The 27,414-nt window shown below is 32.7% G+C and overlaps 1 protein-coding gene across 1 annotated transcript in view; it reads right to left on the reverse strand.

Moving 5' to 3' along the window:
- Window positions 1-455: 455 nt before the first annotated feature.
- The window catches only part of astn1 (astrotactin 1), a 344,209-nt gene continuing 317,250 nt past the window's right edge, over window positions 456-27,414 (reverse strand). The window contains exons 28-31 of the mRNA XM_073849391.1: window positions 14,040-14,172; window positions 7,858-7,958; window positions 7,573-7,756; window positions 456-1,251 (exon numbers count right to left, since the gene is read on the reverse strand). Coding sequence (XP_073705492.1) covers window positions 1,014-1,251; window positions 7,573-7,756; window positions 7,858-7,958; window positions 14,040-14,172 — 656 coding nt within the window. The 3' untranslated portion in view covers window positions 456-1,013. The remainder of the gene's footprint in view (window positions 1,252-7,572; window positions 7,757-7,857; window positions 7,959-14,039; window positions 14,173-27,414) is intronic.

Consider the following 27,414-nt stretch of genomic DNA (forward strand, 5'->3'; position numbering starts at 1 on the left):
ACCATCAGATGTAGACTGAAATTACAATATGGAATCCTATGAATATTAAGTCAAATATTAAATATATATTGAAAAAGAAATAATAGAATACCATTAAAAAGAAAGAAAGAAAAATATAATTAAATACTAAAGAAAATCTGTTTTCTAAATGCTTGTTATTTTATTGATTTCTGCCAGGATTGTTTAAATGTCAAAATTCTTAATCAAAATGTCATAACTCAGTCTTCCCCGCCCCTTTTTACAATCAACTTTACAATCTACCTCCAACCAATCAAAAATTGGTAGACAGAAAGATGATCCCGCCCTGCAGTTTTTTTCCTCAATAATTTGCTTCACTGATGTTTGTCAAGCATAAGAAAAGATCTGTTGCTATAAGTTTCATCGCAACTTTAAAAACTGTTCAGTCATCATTACTTTTGTTCAAACTTCAGTTGAAAAATAAAATAATCATTGAGTTCATTTTGTCAATTTTATTTGGAATAGGAAATAAAACATAAACAAGACATGGTATTGTACACAACTTTAAAATGGTTATTTTCATAATACTGCTCATATTTAAAAAAAAAAACTCCTGTACAGTTTCTTGACTCTCATACCTTAGTTGGAATACTACATTCAGCACATTAGTAATGTGTTTAATAATTACGTAACATTTACATTTGCTATAGCTCTTTCCATATCTATATGCACTACAGAGACAGACATTTTCAGCACATTAAGAAGATACAGTTTTAGTTCCTGTGAAAAAGTCCTACCTATACAAGCTGGTGTATGCACTATTTGACAAAATACACCACTAGGTCTAAATGACACTTTAATGCAACTTTCCTTTGACTGTACACTGTACATTTTTTTTTTACCACTTCTTGAAAAATCACCATGGGCTGCTCATGTTCTCACAAAATATTTTCCTCTTCTTCATTAAATGACCGATTCATGTTAAAACGGATGGAGAAGATTCTCTAGAGAAAAGCCCTAAAGAGGAGGCCGGCCCTCTTGTTGCCCAAGTTGGTTTAAAGTTCCTTAGGTTCTCCATAATCATTGTACATAACGGAGAGCATCTGATCTTCACAGGCCTTACGTAAGTCTTGGCCGAGATTCACCCAGCTGAGCCCGAACGCTTTGGTATCTGTATAACGACACGACAGATACTTGAGGGATGCTCTGCGCAAGCCAATTTTTGGTTCCTGGAGGAGACCCCGGCACCAACCGCTGAGTTCATCCAGCTGAGACAGGATCAATCCTGCTTTCCTGCAGTAGCAAACACAAAAGATGATATTTGGTTAGTAATGTGTGTTCATGTTTATGTATTACAGATTTTCTGGGTTAAATGCATATGGAACATATTTCCAGAGCTGGGTAGTTTACATGTTACGTAATCAGATTCCAAAAATTAAGACTAAATTACATTTTAAAATACTCTGAATCAGACTACAGTTACTTTTTTATGGATTAAAAATTACTTTTACACAATAGCAATAAATTATTCATAATTTATTGATTCTCCCTAATTTTTTTTCTCTTTTTCAATATATATTTAATATTTGACTTAATATTCATAGGCTTCCATATGCATCTTGCAGTCTGATGGTTAAAATAATTTTATATAATATTTAAATTTTATTTATTTTCTTTTTTTCTCTTATAATATGTTTTTTATTATAGCCTCAGCTTTTTAGTTTTAATAATATATATATATATATATATTCAATATTTGACTAATTTAAAAGTAATTAAATAATTATTATTTTTTTATTAATTACACAGAAAATTAAAAGGGCCACACAACATTTGACCACTGGATTTGCAAAAATCATTTCATTTTTAAGAAGTGTTTACTCATCATTTCAACATTGCATTAACTACTGATGAACTGATGAATTTTTGCTCAGTGTGTTATTTAACCATGTGTTACTATGCTTTTGTCTTGGACATGTTTTTTTTTTTTTTTTTTTTGACAAATTCACGCTATTTCTTATTTACATGTAATCCAGGGATTCCCAAACTTTTTTCGAATGAAGAGATTTTTAAATAACTATTTTTTTAATATTTAGGAATAACAGTTTCATGTTCACAGTTCTTTGATGTTGGTTAATGGTCACATTACATGCAGGTAAAAAAAAAAATAATAATAAAAAAATAATAATAATATATATATATATATATATATATATATATATATATATATATATATATTTTTTTTTTTTTTTTTTTTAAATTAATTAATTTTTTTTTTACCTGCATGTAATGTGACCATTAACCAACATCAAACATCAACCAATCAGCGTCAGGGGTTTGGTGTTGTGGACTTTCCTACTGGTGCAGGGATGTGAGGGAGGCGGAGCGAAAGTCCACAACACCAAACCCCTGACGCTGATTGGTTGGAACACTGTTTGTTTTTCTGTGGAATAGTTGATAGCACCGATTGTTTTTTTGGCATATCTCGGACCCTAGGCTGACCAGAGAGACGGATCGTGAAGAAAGGTCAGCTGAATTTGACACTTTATGTTTCAGGCTTGAAATCGCTGATACAACCTTTAAATTTATAAAAAGTAATGGTAAAGACTTCTATTTTGAATAAATGCTGTTCATTTTAACTTTTTTTAAATAAAATATCCTGAAAAAAAAGTATCGCAGGTTCCAAAAAGATATTAGGCAGCACTGTTTCCAACATTGATAATAAATCAGTATATCAGAATATTAGAATTAGTATATTAGATTTCTGAAGGACTGTGTGACAATGAAGCCTTGAGTAATAGCTGATGAAAATTCAGCTTTGCATCACAAAAATAAATCTATTTTAAAGTATATTAAAATAAAAACCACTATATTTAAAAAAAAAATTCTGTATTTTTAATCAAATAAATGCAGCCTTGAAGAGCAAAAAGACTTTCTTTAAAAAACATTACAAATCTTACTGATCCCAAACTTTTGAATGGCAGTGTATTGATCAATTTTTCATAATTTTATTTTATTTCTGTACTATCAATTTTTTTTTTTTTTACTAACAACACAGCTCACATCACATGCTCTGCAAGTGATTCCAGTTAGTATTTTCTGCTAACACCCATTGTGATACTCTGCATAGTTTTTATAATATTACTATTACGCAATGCTCTTGACACTGGTTTGAAATTTTTCTTCCTCCGGTGGTTTAAACATTGAGCATTCCATTCCGTCTATCCATTCTGAGAATGCCCACCTCACAAGCTGCTCCGGAGCATGAGACTGAAAGATTGATGGGAGACTCCAATATAATAAATATAAACTGCAGGCGATGGCCATATTCAGCTAAAACACAGGTCTTCTGTCTGCACCCCTTAAACGACGCTCTTCAAAATCTGGACAGAAGAGTTTGACCATAAATTAAGCATGTGGTGTTTTCATATCGAACCGTAAAGGCAAAGCCTCGAAAACGAAACCTTTTCCCATCAAGAAGCTTCTGAGGTAACACTGGACCGATTAGGTGAACGGCAGCTAAGGTTAAGTACCTGCGAATTCTATTAGCGACGAAGACTCGAGAGGGGCATTTATTGAGTATGTGTGAACGCGACGAAGCGCCAATATCCTTCGCAAAAGACAAGAAGCTGAAATGCAATACCAGAAGTACGGAAAGAGCGCCTCATTCCTGAGCCATAGCTTCACTTCAAACCCCTGCCAAACCAGAAGCTCAACACTCTGCCGCATAAATACCAAATCTGTGTGGACCAACAAGGCTTTGGGGTAGCTAAGTGCATTTTTAAGTGTGTTTACAATTAAAATGTGGCTAAAACCGACTCGACCGAACGCACGACGTCTTGTTTGATTGCTTATGCAATTTTTTTGAGGTTTCAAGTGACAACGTACTGTATACATTGGTTATTTACTTTGGCTTGCAATTAATTCACAACGTATAATAATGGAATTTTAATGAAGTCAGAAATCACTAGCTTATTAAACGAGAAATATTCCCGTCTGCTGCAGAGATGCTGTCATTTATATCATTCTTTTGAGTGTATTTATGTTTTTAATATCTTGCCACATTTCAGTGGTCGTAAGAATTTGGATGTTTATTTGCTTAAAACAAAACCCTGTGGTTTGTTATCCTTTAATTTTTCAAGAAAGTCCGTTTTGGGCTCCAAATAGCAACGGTTGTCACCATAAATCCCAGCATGTATGGAAGTGGAAAATGGCCTCTTAATTCCAAGGTACGTTTTTGCCAGTGCTTCTCTCTCTCACTCTCGCTTTCAGTAATCTCTTGCACTAGTCTGGGAGGAAACAATCAGCTGCATTCCACCCACATCGCTATCGACTTCCATAACATCCATTTGGATTGGCCTTATGACTCACAAGACGATGCGGTTTCCTATAGTAAGTGCACTTAAGCGAAAGAACTTTGACCGAACGCACCGAAATTCCACCAATTAGAGATCGTGAGTCAGTCCAACCAATAGAACCACCAATTAGGAATGAGTCAGAAGAATTTGTGTGTTGATATCTCGAAAAGAAAGAAAACAAGTCTGAGCCCGTTTATAATATGCTGAGGGGGCCAGTTTAATTACAATTATCTTGTATTATGACTAGCTCATGAAAATTGCATTTAAACGCTGCCGATGAGGAAACCCCAGTGAACTGCTTGACTTTTGCATTAGACAGAAACAAATTCTGCTTGTTTATATTTCCATCCTATCCTATGTCTGAAAAAATGCTGTATGGACGCAATGAGATTGGAAATGACGCATAAGAGTTGTTTGGAAGACAGATGCTGGGGAGATAATGGCCCATCTCCCCAGACCTCCACTGGAACAGCTTATCTGAAGTTGAAGAAACTTGCGCAATATTTCATGGAACTGGGTCGATCATAGGGGCATGATCACACGCACCCTTCATTGTGCAAATATCTGGATGAATTAATTATGAATGAATGTTGTTTTTGGGTTATCTCGAGGCATTTGTCATAGAAGACAGCTGTAGGGGGTCAATTAATACTAATTAACCTACTATAATTTCAAGTCCGTTCTCAAATCTCAGGGATTGCCGAGGACATCACTTGACTCAACATGGGATCAACAAACCTTTTAACCTTTAGCACTTACAGAGTCCTCTTTACAGAAAGGTTATTAATAAATATCCACTCCATAAATAAAAAAAATCCGAAATACAATTTAAATATATGCTATGGAGAGATTTGACTAAATAAATACGCTACCAATCAAAAGTGTTGGAACAGTAAGATTTTTAATGTTTTAGAAATCTTTTCTCCTCACCAAGCCTGCATTTATTTGATCCAAAGTACAGCAAAAACAGTACAATTTTGAAATATTATTACATTTTAATGAATTTTTAGCATCTTTATTCCAGTCAGATTATCCTTCAGAAATCATTCGAATATTCTGATTTGCTGCTCAAAAAACATTTGTTATTATCATTATGTTGGAAACAGCTGAGTGGAATTTTTCAGGTTTCTTTGATGAATTCAAAGTTCAGAAGAACAGCATTTATCTGAAATAGAAGTCTTTTGTAACATTACAAATGTCTTTATCATCACTTTTGATCAATTTAAAGCATCCTTGCTAAATAAAAATATTAATTTCTATATATATATATATATATATATATATATATATATATATATATATACATACTGACTCCAAGCTTTTGAATGGTATAGTGTATATTTTTTATTTCAGATAAATGCTGATCTTTGGATCTTTCTATTCATCGAAGAATCCTGAAAAAAATGTTTTAAATATTGATAATAATATTATTAATAATAATATGTTTCTTGAACAGCAAATCAACATATTATAACGATTTCTGAAGAATCATGTGACACTCAGACTGGAGTAATTCTTACAATTTAGCTTTGATCACAGGAATAAATTACATTTTTAAATATATTCAAATAGAAAACAGTAAAATATTTCACAATATTACTGCTTTTGCTGTATTGTACTGCTTTTGGATCAAATAAATGCAGGCTTTGTGAGCGCAAGAGAATTCTTTAAAAACATAAAAAAAATCTTACTGTTCAAAAACTTTTGACTGATATACAATGAAATTATTAAATGCATTATGTTGCAAAAAATAAAAGAACGATCAAATGTAAGCATAAATTAATTAATAAATATAAAGATAAAATACACATTAAAATGAAAAACTAACTGAAACGCACACCTTGAAACAAAATGCAGCAGATAACAAAGAAAAATAATATATAATGACTTTTTTTTTTTTTTTTTACTTATTTATTTATTAATTACAGCGGATGACGTAGGCGTAGTATATGCTCCGGTGAGAAGTGACGAACGTGGAGAGAACAAGAGAGTACAAAATGAGGATCTGAGCTGTGTGAAGTACTTTTTATGATGGATGGATGTACTTTATAGGACTTCAAAATCTTAACAGCCATTCACTGTCATTATAAAGCTTGGAAGAGCCAGAATATTTATTAATATAACTCCGTAGGTATTCGTCAGAAAGAAGAAAGTCATATACACCTAGGATGGCTTTAGGGTGAGTAAATCGTGTGGTAATTTTCAATTTTGGGTGAACTATCCTTTTAAATAAAGGGTAAATAAAAAAAAGAATACCACCCGAGTGACACCTTTTGTACCTTTTTTTCTCCTCAGAGAAAAACAAAACATGCTAACTAGCCAAACCTCGACTCCTCTGGAAAATACAGGTCTGAATTTGATTAAACTACCATGATTTTGGTTCCCTCTCATCAGTCGCACTGGGTGGGATAGTGCTTGATACAAGTGTGCTTTAATGCAGTAACTCAGGAGCAAAAAAGCAAAACCTTGCAACATGGAGACAATTAAATACAACCTTTTAATTTGAACCGAGGCCTCAGGTACGGTTGTCCAAATGGCCGTAAATTAAATTCACCTGCCTCTACTGTGCATCAGCGAGGAAGCGTTCAAGTTTTATATCCAACACATGGCTGTGTTTAGAAAGCATTTCAGTGCAATTCGAAAATCCAGACCTTATTTGTCTTTGGTTTGTTTTGGAGGGTGTATAAAGATTACCACCCTGTTTTGCGGTCAGCGCGATGCTTTAGCGAACCCTTTAAACGTACTGTAATCAGTTTGATTGCATTTAATTTAAACCTAATTAGCGCAAATACCCTAATTACATGTTGAGATCCGTAATAGAAAAATATGTGTTTACTATGTAATTTAGGGAGCAATGAAAAAACATAAAAAAAACATATGAAAGCTTGTAAAACAAGATATCGGGTTTAATTGCAATCAATAAAAATGTATGTGTCCCCCTAACATTCCCACATGCATTCTAACATTTATAACTAAAACAAATTTAAAACAGTAATTAAATTGATAAACGAATCACAAATTGACCATTATACTTAATATATGTATTCAGTGTTGCAGAGACTGAAATCAACTGTAAGTCAAGATGAATTTGAAACTAATTTGGGATGCTATACAAAATTTCTGCCTTATTTTTCCCGTAAGAGCATGCATGCTTGTTTTACCTTATTATTTGAATGTATTATCTTCACTATGAACACACTTGAAGAATAAGGTGGATAGAACACTAGGTTTTTTCTAGGAGAATCAATTTACAAACCTGGGCCCCAGTTCATCTTCACAGCGCCAAGTAAACTCTCCAAAGCTCTCGTAGCGCTGGTTGTAGTGGTAAAGAACTCGGTGGAGGGTTGGTGAGCCGAGGTCCATGAGCGTGTTGTAGGCCGTCTGTTGTTCCTTCCCGCTGGTGTAGCCGTTGAACAGGTTATAAATCTTGTCTGCTATTTCTGAGGGGAAATTTAATATTAAACAAATCAGATGACTTATAAGTTTATGAATGCTTTCCAAACCTAAGAAGTTTATTCTACATATGCAAGCAATTCTCTACCTTGAGCCTTGACATCATCCACAGCAGGACAGGGGGTTTTGATCGTCACCTCACTCGGACTGGAACGCCGTCCTGTGTTGTCCACCGCCCACAGCCGAAACCTGCGATTGCACATTTAGACATTTGTCACTTATTTGATTCTCAAGTACGAAATACAGTATTTTTCTACAGTAATATGATTGGGATATGTTGCAGGCCAACTTTGAAACACATCTACAGAATAAGCACCAACATGTTTAGAGCACTTTTGCTAACCAAAAGGCTATTCTTTTTCCAATCCAAAAATTTTTTTTTTATAATATAATAATAATTTCTTATTATATTCTTGACTTATATTTTTTAGAATGTACAATGCATGTCAAATAATTACATTTATCAAAACAAATAAGGTCAGAGTTAAGGTTAAATGAATAAATATGTGTATTTGGATTTATTATTTTTATTTATTTATTATAACTAGTAATAGAAGTGGTAGTATTTAATAATAAATACTAAATACTACTAATAAATATTAGTAATAAATAGTATTTAATAATAAGTGTATTTGGATTTATTTATTAATACTAATTCTAATGATTAATAGTAGTAGAAGTGGTAGTGTTTAATAAATACTACTAATAAATACTAGTAATTAATAATAAATAATAAATAAATAGTATTTAAAAATAAGTGTATTTAGATTCATTATTTGTATTTATGTCATACTAATAATAGCAACTATTAGTTATTTAAGTGGTAGCATTTAATAATAATAATAATAATAATAATAATAATAATAATAATAATAATAATAATGTTTTCTTCTTATTATTATTATTTTATGACATATTTTAAAAATATTTTATAATGTATGCATTGCATTAAATATGTGTACTTGGATGGATTATTTTTATCAATTTATTATTTATCACTACTACTAATGATTACTTATTAATAATTACTATGGTACTATGGTAGTATTTGTGACCCTGGACCACAAAACCAGTCTTAAGTCGCTGGGGTATATTTGTAGCAATAGCCAAAAATACATTGTATGGGTCAAAATTATTGATTTTTCTTTTATGCCAAAAATCATTAGGAAATTAATTAAAGATCATGTTACATTAAGTTTTTTTTGTAAAATTCCTACTATAAATATATCAAAATGTAATTTTTGATTAGTAATATGCATTGTTAAGAACTTAATTTGGACAACTTTAAAGGTCATTTTCTCAGTATGTTGATTTTTTTGCACCCTCAGATTCCAGATTTTCAAATAGATGCCAAATATTGTCCTATCCTAACAAACCATACATCAATAGAAAGCTTATTTATTGAGCTTTCATATGTTGTATACATCTCAGTTTTGTAAAATTTAACCTTATGACTGGTTTTGTGGTCCAGGGTCACATTTAATACTATTATTAATAATAATAATAATTTATTCTTGTTGTTTATTAATTATATATTTTCAAATAATGAATAAATAAGTTTATTCGGATTTATTCTTTTAATTGTATTTATTTATTACTACTAAAACAAATAAGGTCAGGGTTAAGGTTAAATGAATAAATAAGTGCATTTGGATTTATTCCCACATTTAGATTGAAATAACATATCCAAATAGACCTCGGAAATTATGAACCATTACCTTTTAAGGAGTCCTTTGAAGTTTTGACTAAACAAATTGTTTCAGTGTGTGAATTATGTAATCATATAACAGCATATACCTCTATTAAAATCAAAATGCATGACTGCACCACTCCCATTACGTAAGCATGAGTTTACCTTCGGCTCATGGCTTTGATTTGAGGATCCCTTAAGTGCAGACAACTGAACTTGAACAATAGCAAGCAGCTGTGGCCGTGTACCCACTCACTCCTAAAAGATCCCTGCAATTACTCTATCACTGATGATATATGCCGCGGGCTATGAGGCGCAGGTTGGAAAGATTAGGTTGAGTGATATCTCCATCTAGTGGAAGATATTATAAACAGCTACCACCTGCAGTATGGCAGCAGTGAGATCCTACAAAGTGCCAAGTGAGAGTGCATGTGAGGTTGGGAAACATGAGTTTTTTTTAGTTTTTTTTTTAGATGTGTTTGATGGACGAAGAGAACCCTGCTCTTTAAGGGTTGCTTATAGTCTTTTCTCATACTCAAAAAACAAAAACAAACAAACAAAAAAACTTAATATAACTTTAGCATACTTTTTATACAACTGTTTATATATAAAAATAATAATAAAAAATAAAATAAGATACAAAAACAAAAATGACGCAAAACAGAAGCATTTTCACTAGTGGCCTCAGACTTTTGGACCCCACTGTATTTTTTTGGAAACTTAAAACTCTGAAATGAAGCTGACAATAACACTGGACAGGTCCATAAATAATATAAAGACAGTCTGTGCTTCTTTGAACAACGGTCAAATATCAAAAACATTTGGAAAGAGGTATCGTAAGGAGGACCCAATCCTCCCTGTGGGCTTGTGTAATCTTTTCAGCGTGCCCTGCATGTTCACAGTGCATGTGTGCGCTAACTGCCTGCACATGTGCAGAACATGTAGAACAGGAAATCAGGAGGAAAAGTAGCAGGGTGTATAAATTCAAGCACCTACATGATCGAATACCCACATGAAAGCTGCACGAACACACACCAACACAAGAAATGCTGCAATTACTACAGACTTCAGGGATTATTTTAGAGTAAGAATATACACCAATATGAAACACAAACCTTTTTATATATGCAATAAAAGGCTTTTATGGTGTGTTTATTTCTTAATATGCATTTATGATGATGGTTACTTATTATTAGCAGTAGTAGTAGTAGTAGAGGTAGTAGTATTTGCCATATTTTAGTCACAACCCACCAGTGAGAACCATTGGTATATAATATAATATAATATAATATAATATAATATACATTTACTTTTATTATATTTGTACTATAATTTATTATTATTATTAAACATATTGGATATTTTTGGGTCACAACCCTCTAGTAAGAACCACTGGCTTAAAAAAAAGTTATAAATAGTAATTTACTATAAATAAATATTATTTTTCTTTTGGGTCACAACCCACCAGTAAAAATAGTAGTATAGTACAATACAATATAATATAATATTAGAACTAAAATGTATTTTTTAAATACATTTTTACTCTAATTTACTGTTATTATTAAACATATTAACATTTTTTTGGATCACAACTCTCCAGAGAAAGCCAGTGATTTACAATATAATATGAAATAATATAACAAAATATAATTATATTTATAAATTACTATATATAATTTACTATTATTAATAAACATATTGGCAATTTTTGGGTCACACCCCTCCAGTAAGAACCACTAAAGTAAAGTAAAGTAAACTAAGCTAAAATTAAATAACTATTATTTTAATATAAAGATATATTATTGTTTTATTATTAAACATATTGGCCATTTTTGGGTCACAAACCTTCAGTGAGAACCAGTGGTTTATAATAGAATAGAATAAAGATATATTATTTTTCTTCTTATTAAAAAAAATGGCCATTTTTTAAAGTCACAACCCTCCTGTGAAAGCCAGTGATTTATAATATAATATAATATAATATAATATAATATAATATAATATGTACTAATATTAATAAACATTGGTCATTTTGGCCACTGATTTTTTTTAATAGAATAGAATAGAATAGAATAGAATATTAGAACTAAAATTATTATTTTTTTTTTACCATAATTTACCATAATAATATAATATAATATAATATAATATAATATAATATAATATAATATAATATAATATAATATAATATAATATAATAAAGATATATTATTCTTCTTTTTATTAATTATATTGGCAATTTTTTTTAAGTCACAACCCTCCTGTGAAAGCCAGTGATTTATAATCTAATCTAATGTAATCTAATCTAATCAAATCGAATCTAATCAAATTTTAGAATTATAATTTATTTTCTGTATATTAATTTTACTATAATTTTTATTATTATTAATAAACATATTGGACATTTTGTGTCATAACCCTCCAGTAAGAACCAAAGATTTAAAATAATGTAATTTAAAGATATATAAATTTTCTTCTTATTAAACATATTGGCCATTGTTGGGTCACAACCCTTGAGTGAGAACAATTAATTTATAATATAATATAATAATATAATAATTCACATTTTTAGGTCACAAGCTTACAGTGAGAACGACTATTTTATATCATAATTTACCTTTTTATTAAGCTTCCTCAACATCATTATTCATTGTATATTGTAGTTCCTGTTTTTCATCTACTCTCACAATATACTACTAATGTCAAGTGTTTACTTGAACCTTTTCTTGTTGTACGCATCCCCCTTTAACACATCAATCTTTCTATTGCTGTTTCTGCTATTACCACGAAGTGCACTCTTTGATGCGCTTTCAAACCTTTCCAAAGTATGAAATGTTTCCCCAGCTGTATCTGAAGCATGTACAACTAGCTCAAATTGAGTCGGTATTACTGGACGTACAGACCATGTTCTTCCCTGTGGCATAAAAATGAACGTTCCTGAGAAAAGGATGTAGGTGGTCACGAAACAACTATTCAAGGGAGTCGAACACAGAAAGGGGCCCCCAATGCAATTATCACATTCAACAGAAGACGTCGGGCTGATGTCACCAGCTTTCATACAAAAGTGATGATTGGACCAATTATACTTTCCAAGAAGGTTCCTTACCTGCTACAAATGCTGCCAAGTCATTTAGTGAAAAGCACATTCTAAATCAACTACTGATATTGGAAAATTGACATGGGTAGGAAGTACTCCAGACATATTTTACATGAATCATTATCGGATTTTCACAGCCTTAGCTGGATGTAATTGCTTAGACTCACGCAGATATTAAAGTCCCTCATCTGACTGAAGACATGCAACTGAACGTCAGTTCAAAGTCCAAAAGAATCAACCAGCCAAAAGTGGGGCCTTTATGTTTTGTTTCTCACTAAACTCTGAATGAATATGCCTGAATACGTCTTACCGTGGTGAGGCAAAGGCATAGGAAACAGGTGTTCAATGCTGAAGCAACCTGGCATAACATCAGATTCAGAACATTAAGCCTGGATGACTCTAACTTTTCAGATGTTTAAATATAATAATAATAATAATTATTATTATTATTATTATTATTAGAAAATGCTAATAATATTTGTGCTTAAAGTGGACAGAAAGGATCTGTCAAGACACAGTTTCTTTTATTTTTGTTTTTCTTAAGTTTAAAAATAATTATAATACTTTTATTATCATTACATTAATACTACTACTACTACTAATTATTATTATATTTATAATATTAACATTTATACTTATATAATAATTATATGACATTAATAATAATTATTATTATTATGATTAATATATATATATATATATATATATATATATATATATATATATATATATATATATATATATATATAAATCATAATAATAATTATTATTACATACACACACACACACTACATTATCATTATTATTAATTAAAAACATCATTATTATTATTATTATTATTATTATTATTAAATATGCCCATATGCATTTTAGATATATTTGTATTTTATTTTTAACTTTATTATTATTATTATTATTATAGAATATGCTGATATTCATTGTGGAAATAATAATATTAGAAAATGATGATACAATTTGCCCTCAATCTGGAGATGAAGGATCTGTCAAGACAGTAGAAATGTTTCTTTTATTTCTGTTTATCTTATTATTATTATTATTATTATATTTAAAATATAAATATTTTATATGTATATATGCATAATGATATTGCCTTAATAATAATAATAATTATTATTTTTATTTATTTATTTTTATTATTATTATAGAATATGCCAATATGCATTTTAGATACATTATTTATAATATTTTAAGTGTATTATTATTATTATATATGCTGATATGCATGTTGAAAATAATAATATTAGAAAATGATAATATTTGTTCTCGAAGTGGACATGAAGGATCATTCAATGCAAGTGATAATGTTTATTTTATTTATTTTATTTTATTTCTAATAATAGTAATAATAATAATCTATAACTGAATTATAATATTATTTTTCTGATTAATTTCAGCGCAAAAGCTGCTACTTTGAAAAATCAGGGCAAATAAAGTCATGGGTCTCTTTTGTCCAGGAACTCACATGTATGTGGTGTCTGGCTCCAGGCAGCGTACGATCAAGGAGATAGAAGAGAGGGGATCCGGGATGTCCCCAAGCATCACACACGGAGATTTGGCCCCTGACATAATGTCATCCACGAAACTCAACATGGTCTCTGTAAAGTGAAGAAAACATTGTTAAGTTTACAAGACCTAATAAGCTGTTTTGATCTCCCTTGTTTTTAGGCCACCAACCTATTTAAAACATACTGTTTGTTTGTTTCGTTTTAAGTGACTCTAATCAAGAATGATTAATGATATGCCATTAGAAGACAACCATGCATGCGCAAAAAAAACAAACAGCCTCATCTTCTCAGGAAAGCCTCTGCAATGGGAACACAGGACGCTGTTTTGCATGAGGATTTCCCTCACCCTAAAAAAACCCTGGCTGATTCTGACCACATGCTATGAAAACAAGTGTTTCCCTGCTCCCCTAGTCAGTGGAACACGCTAGGGATGGAGACCCTGTGGTTTGGACATTTCGACCGGAGAAGATGTCAGTGGTTTGATTTCACACGAGACGTGTGACCCAGATCGAGCTGCGAGTGTCAGCCATCTAAAATCCAAATAAAGAGCCCATACAGAAGTTACCTGTGGGGCTGATGTGCTTTGCCTTTCTTATTAAGAAGTGGACGGAAAGACTGTTTGCCCAGCTGGCCTGCATGCGTCACAGGACATGAGCCTCGTGTGCCTTTCATAGCAAAGAGAAACCAGGGATGGGAAACCTTTTAAAAGCGGTGGTCGCCCTGCTTGTCTTCCTGGAGGCCTCTTCTTCAAAAATACCAGGCTTCTGAGAACATGATGCCAGGATAAACGTGAAGGGGAAAAGAGTGTGTGATTATGTGCTTGCTGTCACCAGTAAGTATTTACAGTGCTTGTTGAGTAGAAAGTTGAAGAACACGTGCGCAGACGTTAATGAAAAGTGACATTGTGAGCGACTGCAGCACTTCAGGTCATATTTATCCAGTCGTACACAGTTCCACTGACAACAAGCACTAACATCTCTGTTTTATGTTGAAAAAAGGTGAAATGATGTAAAAAGGCAATAAAACTTTGATGTGTGGAAAATTTCGCAAGTGTGTTTTTATGAGATAGAAATTGTGTGCCATTTATGAACTGAGGAACACCTGATATTTTAAGATTATTTATGGGGGATTTGTTTTTAGCGGGAAAACTGAATGGAAATGGTGCTGTAGGAAATATAATTGCAAACTTCACAATGTTACAGAGTGAAATTGCAATTTCAATCGTGGTAAAGGACTGTGCTTTGATCATCATACTGAATATGATTCAGATGTAATATCTGATAACACGATTTTCTCAGCTTTTTGCTCAAAATATTTATTTTTTCAAATGAAACTTACCTACATTTACAGTCAAGCCCCAGTTTTTTTTGACCGGAAATGACACAGGCTTCTCCCAAAAGATAATAAGACGTTGTACAAGAGGCATCATTGTGGAAAAAAAAATATTCCTCAGCTTTTATTTACATTTGAACAAAAAGTGGCATGTCCAAAATTATTCATACCCTTTGCAAACTGTCACAGTCTATGGGGAAATCCAAAGTTCTATACCATTCCAAATAGTCCAAGCTGTTCTAAAGCATCCTAATTAACCCTGGTTCATTGGAAACAGCTGTTTTAATCAACTCAACAGGTGAAAAACAGAAGCTCTCTGCTGTTGGTTTGTGGACAGTCATGGCTAGGACAAAGGAGCTCACTGAGGACCTGCGGCTGCGCATTGTGACTGCTCACAAGTCAGGAAAGGGCTATAAGACCATATCTAAATGTTTCCAGTGGCTACAGTGCAAAGTAATATAAAAAATACAAGACGTTCCGCACTGTTAAAAATCTCAGAGGACGTGGTCGGAAGCCAAAAGTGACAGCTGTGCTGGCCAGGAGGATAGTGAGAGAGGTAAAAAAGAATCCAAGGATCACCACCAAGGCCATCCTGATGAATCTGGGCTCTGCTGGTGGCAACATCTCAAGGCAGACAGTCTAACGGACACTACACACCACTGGGTTCCACGGACACAGACCAAGGAGGACACCACTTTCCGCCGATTCCTAGGCATTGGGAAACGAGAGTAGATTACAACCTTTGGAATCGACTCTCGATTCCCAATGCCTTGGAATTCCCATCAAGTCGAATCAACTCCTCATTTAGAGTCGTTTTTAGGTCAACACAGATTATCTAAGGGTGGCTGCAAATGAAAGGCTGCATATCTCGGCTGCTACGTTATCAAACGTCACTAAACGTCAATTCACAAAAATAAACTAAATGAAAATGAGTCGGAACTGAGCTTGTCTGAGTTTGAGGATGCAGCCTTCCGTTAAGCACCCATTAATTTGCCTCTTGCTTGCTAATAGTTATTAGAAGTCTGATTTGTTTCCGTGAAAAGGTTATTTCAGATAGTTCAATTTAATGAACCAATTCAAAAAACGATTTAGAAGTTATTTTACGGTGGAAGTGGCTTATGTTGTCCACAATTTTGAGCACTGTGCGACAGAATAGATCATGACATGATCGAGGGTCTTGATCTTATTTCCATCTTAAATAAAATGCTATTTGTTTTTACATTTCTATCAGCCAATGATAATACTGAAACCAAACGCAGAGAGCACAAATTAGTGGCCGAGAGCGCATCTGATTGATAGATAAACCACAAGCTCTTATATAAGTGTTGTTATTAATGTTCTGGTTATTTTGTTTCAGTGTACAGTATATATTTTTGTGCAAAGCACACGGTTAAAGTAAACATTATTTAGCTGAACTGTGCACGTGTATTTTAGACACTTCATGTCTTGTTCCATTCATGCAATAAACATATATCCACTGCTAAACTGAGGGCTATGACTAATTTCATGGGGAATGCATTCAAAATTACAATTTAAAATATAGAAATGTATCATCATTTTTAGAATTTTTATTATGAGAATTCTACTTTCTAAGATCTTTATATCCTGCAGTCATGACAAAATTAGATTTCTTCAATCTAAAAAACAAGAAGCAAAAACAACAGTGTTTAATTGATTCTTGGAATCAAATCCTATCAATTCCAGAACCAGGAATCGGACTTAGACTTGATTGCAAAAATTTCGGAATCAAACTGCCTTAATTCTGCCTTTATTTAGATGTATACAATCTGAATAAATAAGCTTTCTATTGAGGCATGGTTTGTTAGAACAGGACAATATTTGGTCGAGATACAACTATTTGAAAATCTGGAATCTGAGGGTGCAAAAAATTAAGAAAATCACCTTTAAAGTTGTCCAAATGAAGTACTTAGCAATGCATATTACTAACAAAAAATTAAGTTTTGATATATTTAGGGTAGGAAATTTACAAAATATCTTAATGGAACTTAACCTAATGATTTTTTGGCATAAAAGAAAAAATTATAATTTTGACCCATAAAATGTATTTTTGGCTATTGATACAAATATACCCAATGCTACTTAAGACTGGTTTTGTGGTCCAGGGTTACAAATTAATTGCTTAACAAATAATGTATTTAAATTAAGAAATGTATTATCAACCAGTTGTTTAATTTATTATGTCATCGACTGATTGATTGATTGATTGATTGATTGATTAATAATAGACAGATGGAGGAATGGACAGACAGACAGGCAAAATTATGCGTATAATTTTAAACATATGATTTTAAATTTGCGTCAGAGACTCAGTGTGACCTTGGCAACCACTGACCAGCCCCCTGGCAAACCTGTTGGTGTAGTTCTCAGAAAACAACACTGAAGGGGGAAATTTAGTACTTGAAATTTATGATTTGCCTTATTTCTAAGAAAGATAATAAAAGACGATTTCTTTGGAAAGGAAGGTAAATCATGCATTAAAGGAATAACATTATAGTGACCAAACTAAAAAAAAAAAAAAAAAAAAAGGAAAGGAAAGGAGGTGAAGTGAGGCCAAGTATGGTGACCCATACTAGGAATTTGTGCTCTGCATTTAACCCATCCAAGTGCACACACACAGTAGTGAACACACACACACCGTGAACACACACCCGGAGCAGTGGGCAGTCATTGCTGCGGCGCCCGGGGAGCAGTTGGGGGTACGGTGCCTTGCTCAAGGGACTCACCTCAGTCGTGGTATTGAGGGTGGAGAGAGTGCTGGTTATTCACCTTCCCCACTGACAATCCCTGCCGGACCTGAGACTCGAACCCGCAACCTTTGGGTTACAAGTCCGACTCTCTAACCATTAGACCATTAGAGAATATAATATTGCCAGTATAATAAAAGTTCAGTATACAAACTTGATTCTTAAGCTTAACACTTCTTAGATGCTCATTCTCTCCATTTTAAGTGTCGTCATGCATTGGCATGAAAGCTTCCAGTCCAGTTCCCCACAGCAGCAGGTTTGCAGGGAAAAGTTTTCCAATAAAACGTCTACATAACTAAAGCCATCAGTATCAACCATGTGCAGTGTTTCCATAAGACACTGCAACAAATGTGCTCCTTGACACTTTAACTCTCTTTGACAAATGGTGATATGAAAATAATAATAAGCTAAATAAAAAATACCTATCAAGATATCCCCACCTCTTTATCAATCTAAAGCTTTTGTCTGACAGTCGTTACAAGTACAGGTGTCTGGCAAATACGGCTGAATTTATACTCTTTCATCATGTTCCATTCTCATGCCTCAGTCCCATTTTTTACTGGGAAAGACCTGGGTTGACATGACCACACTACGATGCCTGGCTGCCCTCTGTTAAACTTTCATGGGCTTTGACCAAAAACCATCTCTGATTCTTATTACTTTGTTAAAACATCAAGGTCCAGCCAGGTATAAGGATCCCAACCTATCCAAGAGAATTTGCAATGCATTTTAGAGCAGAATCACCCACAATTTTGTTCAAAGCAAATCTAAAACTGCTATATATGCAACATTCAATTAAAAAAAGTCAGTGCTGAAAATAAACATGTTTGCCAAGTAAATCAAAACTCAAAAGTAATAGAAAATGACATTACACAGCACACTGGAAATCACTGAAGATGACACCTGGCTCGCTTAACTATTTGGCAGAAAGGTGTATTAATTCATGTCAGATTTTGGTAAGCTAACAGTTCAAACATGTGAAAGCACTTGACTTGGTTTTGTGCTGCCTGCTGCTCTATACAGAGAATAATACATATTGTGGGTGACCATTTATTTGGGAATTCCCTGTCCTAGTATGCCCTCATTTAGGAACTAAACAACATGCAACAACATTAATATCTCTCTGATTTATCTAGAATTAAAGAAAAATAAAAGGCATGGCTAAATTTGTGGAAAAACACTCAACTTTAAAGCATTTTTTTAACAGATGTTGGTAGAGGAAAAAAAAAAATCTAATGCATTTTCATAAAAGATCTGGCATCTTATATGTAAAAACCAGCCAGCCAATGGGATGATTAGATGTTGTCTTACAGAGAGTGCATAACATTTTTAGCAGTTCAAGGAAAGACCCTTCTCTCAGCATCTGAGCCAAAGACAACATTCCTCAAATGACTCAAACGACTCCTACATTCGGCATGAGAAACATCAATACCTTGATGTAAGTATCAGATTTGTGCATTACTGAAACAAAATAAATCAACTGAGGATAAAGGGAGAACATAAACCCTGACTGAAATACACGTGTCTGTGGTAAACACTGAGACATCGTGTACAAAAATATTTATTTTGCCTATGAAATACAGAGGATTCCATTAAAAACATACAGAGGCAACAGCTGTGAATTGGATTCATGTGAGCCGCTAGTGTTTCGAGCCTAAAGCTTTTCCACAATGTTTGCCATATGTCTCCTCTAAACTGATTTGTTGCTACTTAGACACATAGACATTACTGTTTCTCCCCTGCGGTGAACCGGGAAGCTGAATGTGTAGAACTAAATCTATATTGCAGCAGAGGAGAGAGAGAAATCATAAATAGAGACACAGAGACAGACATGGAAAAAGAAATGAAAGAAAGGAAGGATGGATGTGAGAAAAAGTTCCTTTTAAAGAATTATGGGATACGAAAGAAAGAAAGAAAGAAAGAAAGAAAGAAAGAAAGAAAGGATTTTTTGAGGCCCTTGAAAACATATTGAGAAAAGAAAAGCATCTGTTTCTATTACATAATTAAGGAAGTGAGAAAAGAAAGGAAAGGAAGAAAAAAGAAAAAAAGAAAATGTTTCTGTTAAGGAATTAGGGAAGTAAGGAAACGAAGGAAGAAAGAAGAAAAACGTTTTTTGTTAGGGAATTAAGGAAAGGAAGGAATGAAGGAAGAAAAAATTCCTGTTAGGGAATTAGGGCATTAGGGAATTAAGAAAAAAAGGAAGGAAGGAAGGAAGGAAGGAAGGAAGGAAGGAAGGAAGGAAGGAAGGAAGAAGAAAAAAGAAAAAGGAAAAACTAAAAAGTAAGCAAAGAAAGTTTCTGTTAGGGATATAAGGAAAAGAAGGAAAGAAGGAACGAATGAAAAGAAAGAAAGAAGGAAGACTTTTTTGACTTTTACAAACTATTTATTTTATCATTAAAAACCAATTTCACATACACATAAGAATTTGATAACTCTAAAAAAGGTTTTTATCCTCTATAAAAACGAAACCCTTATTTAAACACTATTTGTTCTCACTGTTTACTCGATAATATTCATATTCCAATCGAATCCTAGATTCAACTTAAGCTTTAAACAAATTGCCCATATTGACTTCCGACCTTCCATTTCAACTCTATAAGCCTTCCAAATGGCTAACTTTGCCTGTCCAAGCAAAAAGTTGGAAAAAGTACAAATTTCCTTCTTACTGCAGGAGTTCTCATACCCATAAATAAACATTGTTTTTGAGAACTTTAAATCTAGCCTACCAAAAATACCATCTAAAATACGGAACAGAGCAAATAGTTTACAACATTCACAGAACAGGATAGGAATAGGAAACACAGTATCAAGTTCATTACACACAGTACAAAGCGAAGAAGCAGAAAATGTACATTTATACAAAAACACCTTTGTTGCCAATGAGCAATGAAAGAAAGTAAGAAAGACAGAAAGAAAGAAAGAAAGAAAGAAATAAAAGAATGAAAGTGAGAAAGAAAGAACGAAAGAAAAGAAAGAAAGAACAAAGAAAAGAAAAGAAAGTAAGAAAGAAAATAAAGTAAGAAAGAAAGAAAAGTAAGAAAGAAAGAAAGAAAGAAAGAAAGAAAAGTAAGAAAGAAAGAAAGAAAAAGAAAGTAAGAAAAAAGAAAATTAAGAAAGAAAGAAAGAAAAGAAAGAAAGAAAAGAATGAAAGTAAGAAAGAAAAGTAAGAAAGTAAGAAAAGAAAGAAAAGAAAGAAAGAAAGAAAGAAAGAAAGTAAGAAAGAAAAGAAAGAAAATAAACTAAGAAAGAAAGAAAGAATGAAAAGAAAGTAAGAAAGAAAGAAAGAAAAGAATGAAAGCAAGAAAGAAAGAAAGTAAGAAAGAAAGAAAAGAAAGAAAAGAATGAAAGAAAGTAAGAAAGAAAGTAAGAAAGAAAGAATGAAAGTAAGAAAGAAAAGAATGAAAGTAAGAAAGAAAAGAATGAAAGTAAGAAAGAAAAGAAAGTAAGAAAGAAAAAAAAGAAAGTAAGAAAAAAGAAAGTAAGAAAGATAGAAAGAAAGAAAGAAAGTGAGAAAGAAAGAAAAGAAAGTAAAAAAATATGAAAGAAAGTAAGAAAGAAAGAAATAAAAGAAAGAAAGAAAGAAAGAAAGTAAGGAATAAAGGAAGGAAATAAGGTAAAAAGAAAGAAAGGAAAATGACCAAAAAGACCAAGAAAAATGGAGGAAGAATGGATGCCCTTTACCACACATACAGAAAGGCCTCAGGTTAAAAATTACAATTAAAAACTTCAAAATCCAAAAAAAGTAAGCGAGAAAGAAAAGAAGGCTTCTATTAGACTCAGGGAACAGTCTGACCCTGACCACACATATAGAGGATCTTTTGTTTCAGTTGAACAGGTAAACATTTCAATTAAACAACTCCAAATCCATCACAGGAGCAACTCCGTATCCAAAGAGCTGGAAGTTTTACCAGTTCCATTAAACAGCAACGCTCTGGTACCAAACACACGTGGCTGCCCGGCAAAATGCTCCACAAACAACATCTGGCCTTCGTTGTCTACTTTGATGAACAGAGAGCGAGCGATGGATAACAATGGTTTGTAATGTATCAATTCTTGGCATTTCCTCCACAAAAATGATTAACAGACTCGATCTCCCACGTGGAACATATTGTCTTCTTAGACGAAAAGAGGATATAAAAGGTTAATTGTAGCAGAGGAAAGGAGGGTGTTAGCGCTACGCAGAGTTTACTTGGATGGGAGTGAAAACCAAAACTCTTTAATCTGCTTTCATTTTCGTGCAAAGAGCTTTTGATATAGATGTTACACTTGCCATCTACGTCATAGCGCTGCTAAGAGCTTAGCTGCCGCTCAGCTTCGATTAAATTGTGATACATGCTCTTTTCTACAATTTGATATACTACCACAACTGACAGCAACCAACAGGTGATAACACTTAGCCGAAATGTGCTGTAAAGGTAAGAAAAATGCCTTGAAGACATATTTATATACCGAACGTGACTAAATGCTGACCACACCAAAGAAAGTCCTAAAACTATTTTAGAATGAGAAAATACACAGAACACATTTGAAAACACGGGCTGGTTCAAAACCAGATACAGCGATCAGTCCTCTTAAGGCCGGGACACACCAAGCCGACGATCGGCCGTCTGGCCTCGTGGGGCAGTTGGTAGGCGTCGGTGAAGCGCGTTGGTTCGGTGTGTTCCGCACGTCGGCTCTCGTCAGCTTTCGTCGGGCTCGCGTCGGCCAAAGTTTGCCCGATTCAACATGTTGAAACGGCATCGGGCTTGTCGGAGCCATCTGGGAAAGAGAGCGCTCTGATTGGCTGTTCAGACATCGAATCAGGACTTGAACGTGAAGTGACGTAACAAGCAAAGGAAGGAGTCAAGAGGGAACCGGCTCGCTGTCTTCATTTCACAATTCGCACAATTCGAAACCAACTATGGCTGTGTGGAACGAAGCTATTGAAGACGAGCTGATCAATTTGATCCAAGACAGGCCAGCGCTGTACGACATAACCAGTGAATAACCATAAAATGAATGAATATGCGAAATATATCTGACATAAATAGCCCAATTAACAGATTTTCAAAATGAAAGGAAAAGACTGAGTGGCATATGCTGCTGAGTTCTCTACAAAAGTTCACGGAAAGGAAACCGAGATGACAGAAAAAAGTTTTGAATGATCTGTATGACCAAAAATGACGGAGTTGTTCCGCTTTTCGATCGCGCCGGCGCCTCACGCACACACAGTATTGCAAACGTTGCAGTCTGATCATTATAAGAATAAAATACAGTCCAAATATAGAAACACTGGTAAAATTAAATAGTGCGTATACTGCGTAGTACAATCCGTGCTGTTCAGCCTGAGCTCGGGCCAAACACATATTTGCTCATGTGAGGAGGATGTTGGAGGATGTCAAAACAATTTAAAATAGCCTATAGGCCAGGGATCCTCAAATCTTACCCTGGAGGTCCAATGCACTGCAGAGTTTAGCTCTAACCCTAATCAAACACACCTGAGAATGCTAATCAAGGTCTTCAGGATCATTAGAGAATCACAGGTAGGTGAGTTTCATCAGGGTTGGAGCTAAACTCTGCAGCGCATTGGACCTCCAGGGTAAGATTTGAGGAACCCTGCTATAGGCTATTTATTGTGTTTAATGATTGTACATTATAACACTTTGTTTTATATTTACCGGTGTTATTTATGGATGTATTAATGTGGTTTGTGCTTATCCGTGTTTAACCTAAACTACAACGTAACATTAATAGACATACCGGTCTGTGGATATTTTGATGAAAGTAACTCAAAAGTAACTTAAAAAAGTGTAACGCATTACAATTTAGAGACAGTAATATTGTAATGTAACTAATTACTTTTAAAAGACAGTAACTAGTAATATATAATGTATTACATTTTGGAAGTAACTTGCACAACACTGGACATAAAGGACTACTGCCATCTGCAGGTGCGCAACGGTATCACACATGTGCAGAAAGCACCTTCTAGTTTGTAGTCGGGTGTCGTCAGTTCGGAGTGTTCGAGCTCAGTTTAATTGCCCAGACGCTTGCAGACGCAGCCGATTAGAGGCGACAAGATGGTCGGCTTTCGTCGGCGCTAGTTGGTTGGCGTTGGGTTGGTGTGTCCCGGGCTTTAAACAGATTATAAAACATATAAAAATTGTAACTACTACTAACTGCAAACCTCTAAGTAATCATAAAATCACAACACATAATCAAACACGTAACCAAATGTTCAAAATTGTAGGGCAGTTAAATGTAAGTTTGATTCTGATACTTGCCATGGAAATACTGGTTCAGTTTGGCCAACCACAAATGCCTTTTGTTCCTCAGACAGTTTTTTGTACTCTTCTCCTTGATTTGTTATATTTTTTTGGCAGTTTATAGCACTCCAAATGTTTTTCCTGGTCTGACCGATTAGTACAGTCCAAAACATGACAATAAATTAGCATTTTCAGCAGCAATAATCAGCAAAATATGCAAGTTTCATCCGGTTCAGTGGCGTTGTTTATGTTCAGTGCCGCCAATATGGCTGATTGATGACATGTGATCGCGAATCTTGAAAGTGAAAGTAAAATCAAGAGTGCATTCAAAAGCGATTTCAATGCCCTGCATATTAATAGCGGCTCCCAGATGCCCACAATTTTTATACAGTATACAGTGAGGGAAAAAAAATATTTCATCCCCTGCCAATTTTGTATGTTTGTCCACTGACAAAGAAATTACCAGTCTATAATTTAAATGGTAGGTTTATTTGAACAGTGAGAGACAGAATAACAACAAAAAAAATCCAGAAAAACACATTTCAAAAAAGTTATAAATTGATTTGCAATTTAATGAGTGAGTAAAAGTAAAGAAAGAAAGAAAGAAAGAAAGAGAGAAAGAAAGAAAAAAGAAAGTAAGAAAGAAAGAAAGAAGAAAAAAGAAAAAGAAAGAAAGAAAGAAAAAAGTAAGAAAGAAAGAGAAAGAAAGAAAAAAGAAAGTAAGAAAGAAGGAAAAAAGAAAGAAATGAAGAAAGTAAGAAAGAAAGTAAGAAAAAAGAAAGTAAGAAAGGTAAGAAAAAAGAAAGAAAAAAGAAAGAAAGAAAAAGAAAAGAAAGTAAGAAAGAAAAGAAAGTAAGTAAGAAAAAAGAAAGTAAGAAAAAAAGAAAGAAAGAAAGAAAGTAAGAAAGAAAAAAAGAATAACAACAAAAAAATCCGGTAAAACGCATTTCAAAAAAGTTATAAACTGATTTGCAATTGCATGGGTGAGTAAAAGTAAAGAAAGAAAGAAAGAAAGAAAGAAAGAAAGAAAGAGAGAAAGAAAAAAGAAAGAAAGAAAAAAGTAAGAAAGAAAAAGAAAGAGAGAAAGAAAGAAAAAAGAAAGTAAGAAAGAAGGAAAAAAGAAAGAAATGAAGAAAGTAAGAAAGAAAGAAAAAAGAAAATAAGAAAGGTAAGAAAAAAGAAAGTAAGAAAAAAGAAAGAAAGAAAAAGAAAAGAAAGTATGAAAGAAAAGAAAGTAAGTAAGAAAAAAGAAAGTAAGAAAAAGAAAGAAAGAAAGAAAGAAAAAGAAAGAAAGAAAGAAAGAAAGAAAGAAAGAAAAAGAAAGTAAGAAAGAAAAAAAGAAAAGAAAGAAAGAAAAAAGAAAGAAAGAAAAGTAAGAAAAAAGAAAGAAAGCAAGTAAGAAAAAAGTAAGAAAGAAAAAGAAAGAAAGAAAGAAAGAAAGAAAGAAAGAAAGAAAGAAAAGAGTAAAAAAGAGAAAGAAAGAAAAAAGAAAGTAAGAAAGAAGGAAAAAAGAAAGAAATGAAGAAAGTAAGAAAGAAAGAAAAAAGAAAATAAGAAAGGTAAGAAAAAAGAAAGTAAGAAAAAAGAAAGAAAGAAAAAGAAAAGAAAGTATGAAAGAAAAGAAAGTAAGTAAGAAAAAAGAAAGTAAGAAAAAAGAAAGAAAGAAAGAAAGAAAGAAAGAAAGAAAGAAAGAAAGAAAGTCAGTGAGAGGCAGAATAACAACAAAAAATCCGGTAAAACGCATTTCAAAAAAGTTATAAACTGATTTGCAATTGAATGAGTGAGTAAAAGTAAAGAAAGAAAGAAAGAAAGAAAGAGAGAAAGAAAGAAAAAAGAAAGTAAGAAAAAAGAAAGTAAGAAAGGTAAGAAAAAAGAAAGAAAAAAGAAAGAAAAAAGAAAGAAAGAAAGAAAGAAAAAAAGAAAGTAAGAAAGAAAAGTAAGTAAGAAAAAAGAAAGTAAGAAAAAAGAAAGAAAGAAAGAAAGAAAGAAAGAAAGTAAGAAAAAAGAAAGAAAAAAGAAAGAAAGAAAGAAAGAAAAAAAGAAAGAAAAAAGAAAGAAAAGTAAGAAAAAAAGAAAGAAAGCAAGTAAGAAAAAAGAAAGAAAGAAAGAAAGAAAGAAAGAAAGAAAGAAAGAAAGAAAGAAAGTCAGTGAGAGGCAGAATAACAACAAAAAATCCGGTAAAACGCATTTCAAAAAAGTTATAAACTGATTTGCAATTGAATGAGTGAGTAAAAGTAAAGAAAGAAAGAAAGAAAGAAAGAGAGAAAGAAAGAAAAAAGAAAGTAAGAAAGTAAGAAAGAAGGAAAAAAGAAAGAAATGAAGAAAGTAAGAAAAAAGAAAGTAAGAAAGGTAAGAAAAAAGAAAGTAAGAAAAAAGAAAGAAAAAAGAAAGAAAGAAAGAAAGAAAAAAAGAAAGTAAGAAAGAAAAAAAGAAAATAAAGAAAGAAAGAAAGAAAAAAGAAAGAAAAGTAAGAAAAAAAGAAAGAAAGCAAGTAAGAAAAAAGAAAGAAAGAAAGAAAGAAAGTCAGTGAGAGGCAGAATAACAACAAAAAATCCGGTAAAACGCATTTCAAAAAAGTTATAAACTGATTTGCAATTGAATGAGTGAGTAAAAGTAAAGAAAGAAAGAAAGAAAGAAAGAGAGAAAGAAAGAAAAAAGAAAGTAAGAAAAAAGAAAGAAAGAAAGAAAGAAAGAAAGAAAGAAAGTCAGTGAGAGGCAGAATAACAACAAAAAATCCGGTAAAACGCATTTCAAAAAAGTTATAAACTGATTTGCAATTGAATGAGTGAGTAAAAGTAAAGAAAGAAAGAAAGAAAGAAAGAGAGAAAGAAAGAAAAAAGAAAGTAAGAAAGTAAGAAAGAAGGAAAAAAGAAAGAAATGAAGAAAGTAAGAAAAAAGAAAGTAAGAAAGGTAAGAAAAAAGAAAGTAAGAAAAAAGAAAGAAAAAAGAAAGAAAGAAAGAAAGAAAAAAAGAAAGTAAGAAAGAAAAGT

This window comes from Garra rufa, chromosome 10, assembly GCF_049309525.1.
Source record: "Garra rufa chromosome 10, GarRuf1.0, whole genome shotgun sequence".
Lineage (NCBI taxonomy): Eukaryota > Metazoa > Chordata > Actinopteri > Cypriniformes > Cyprinidae > Garra > Garra rufa.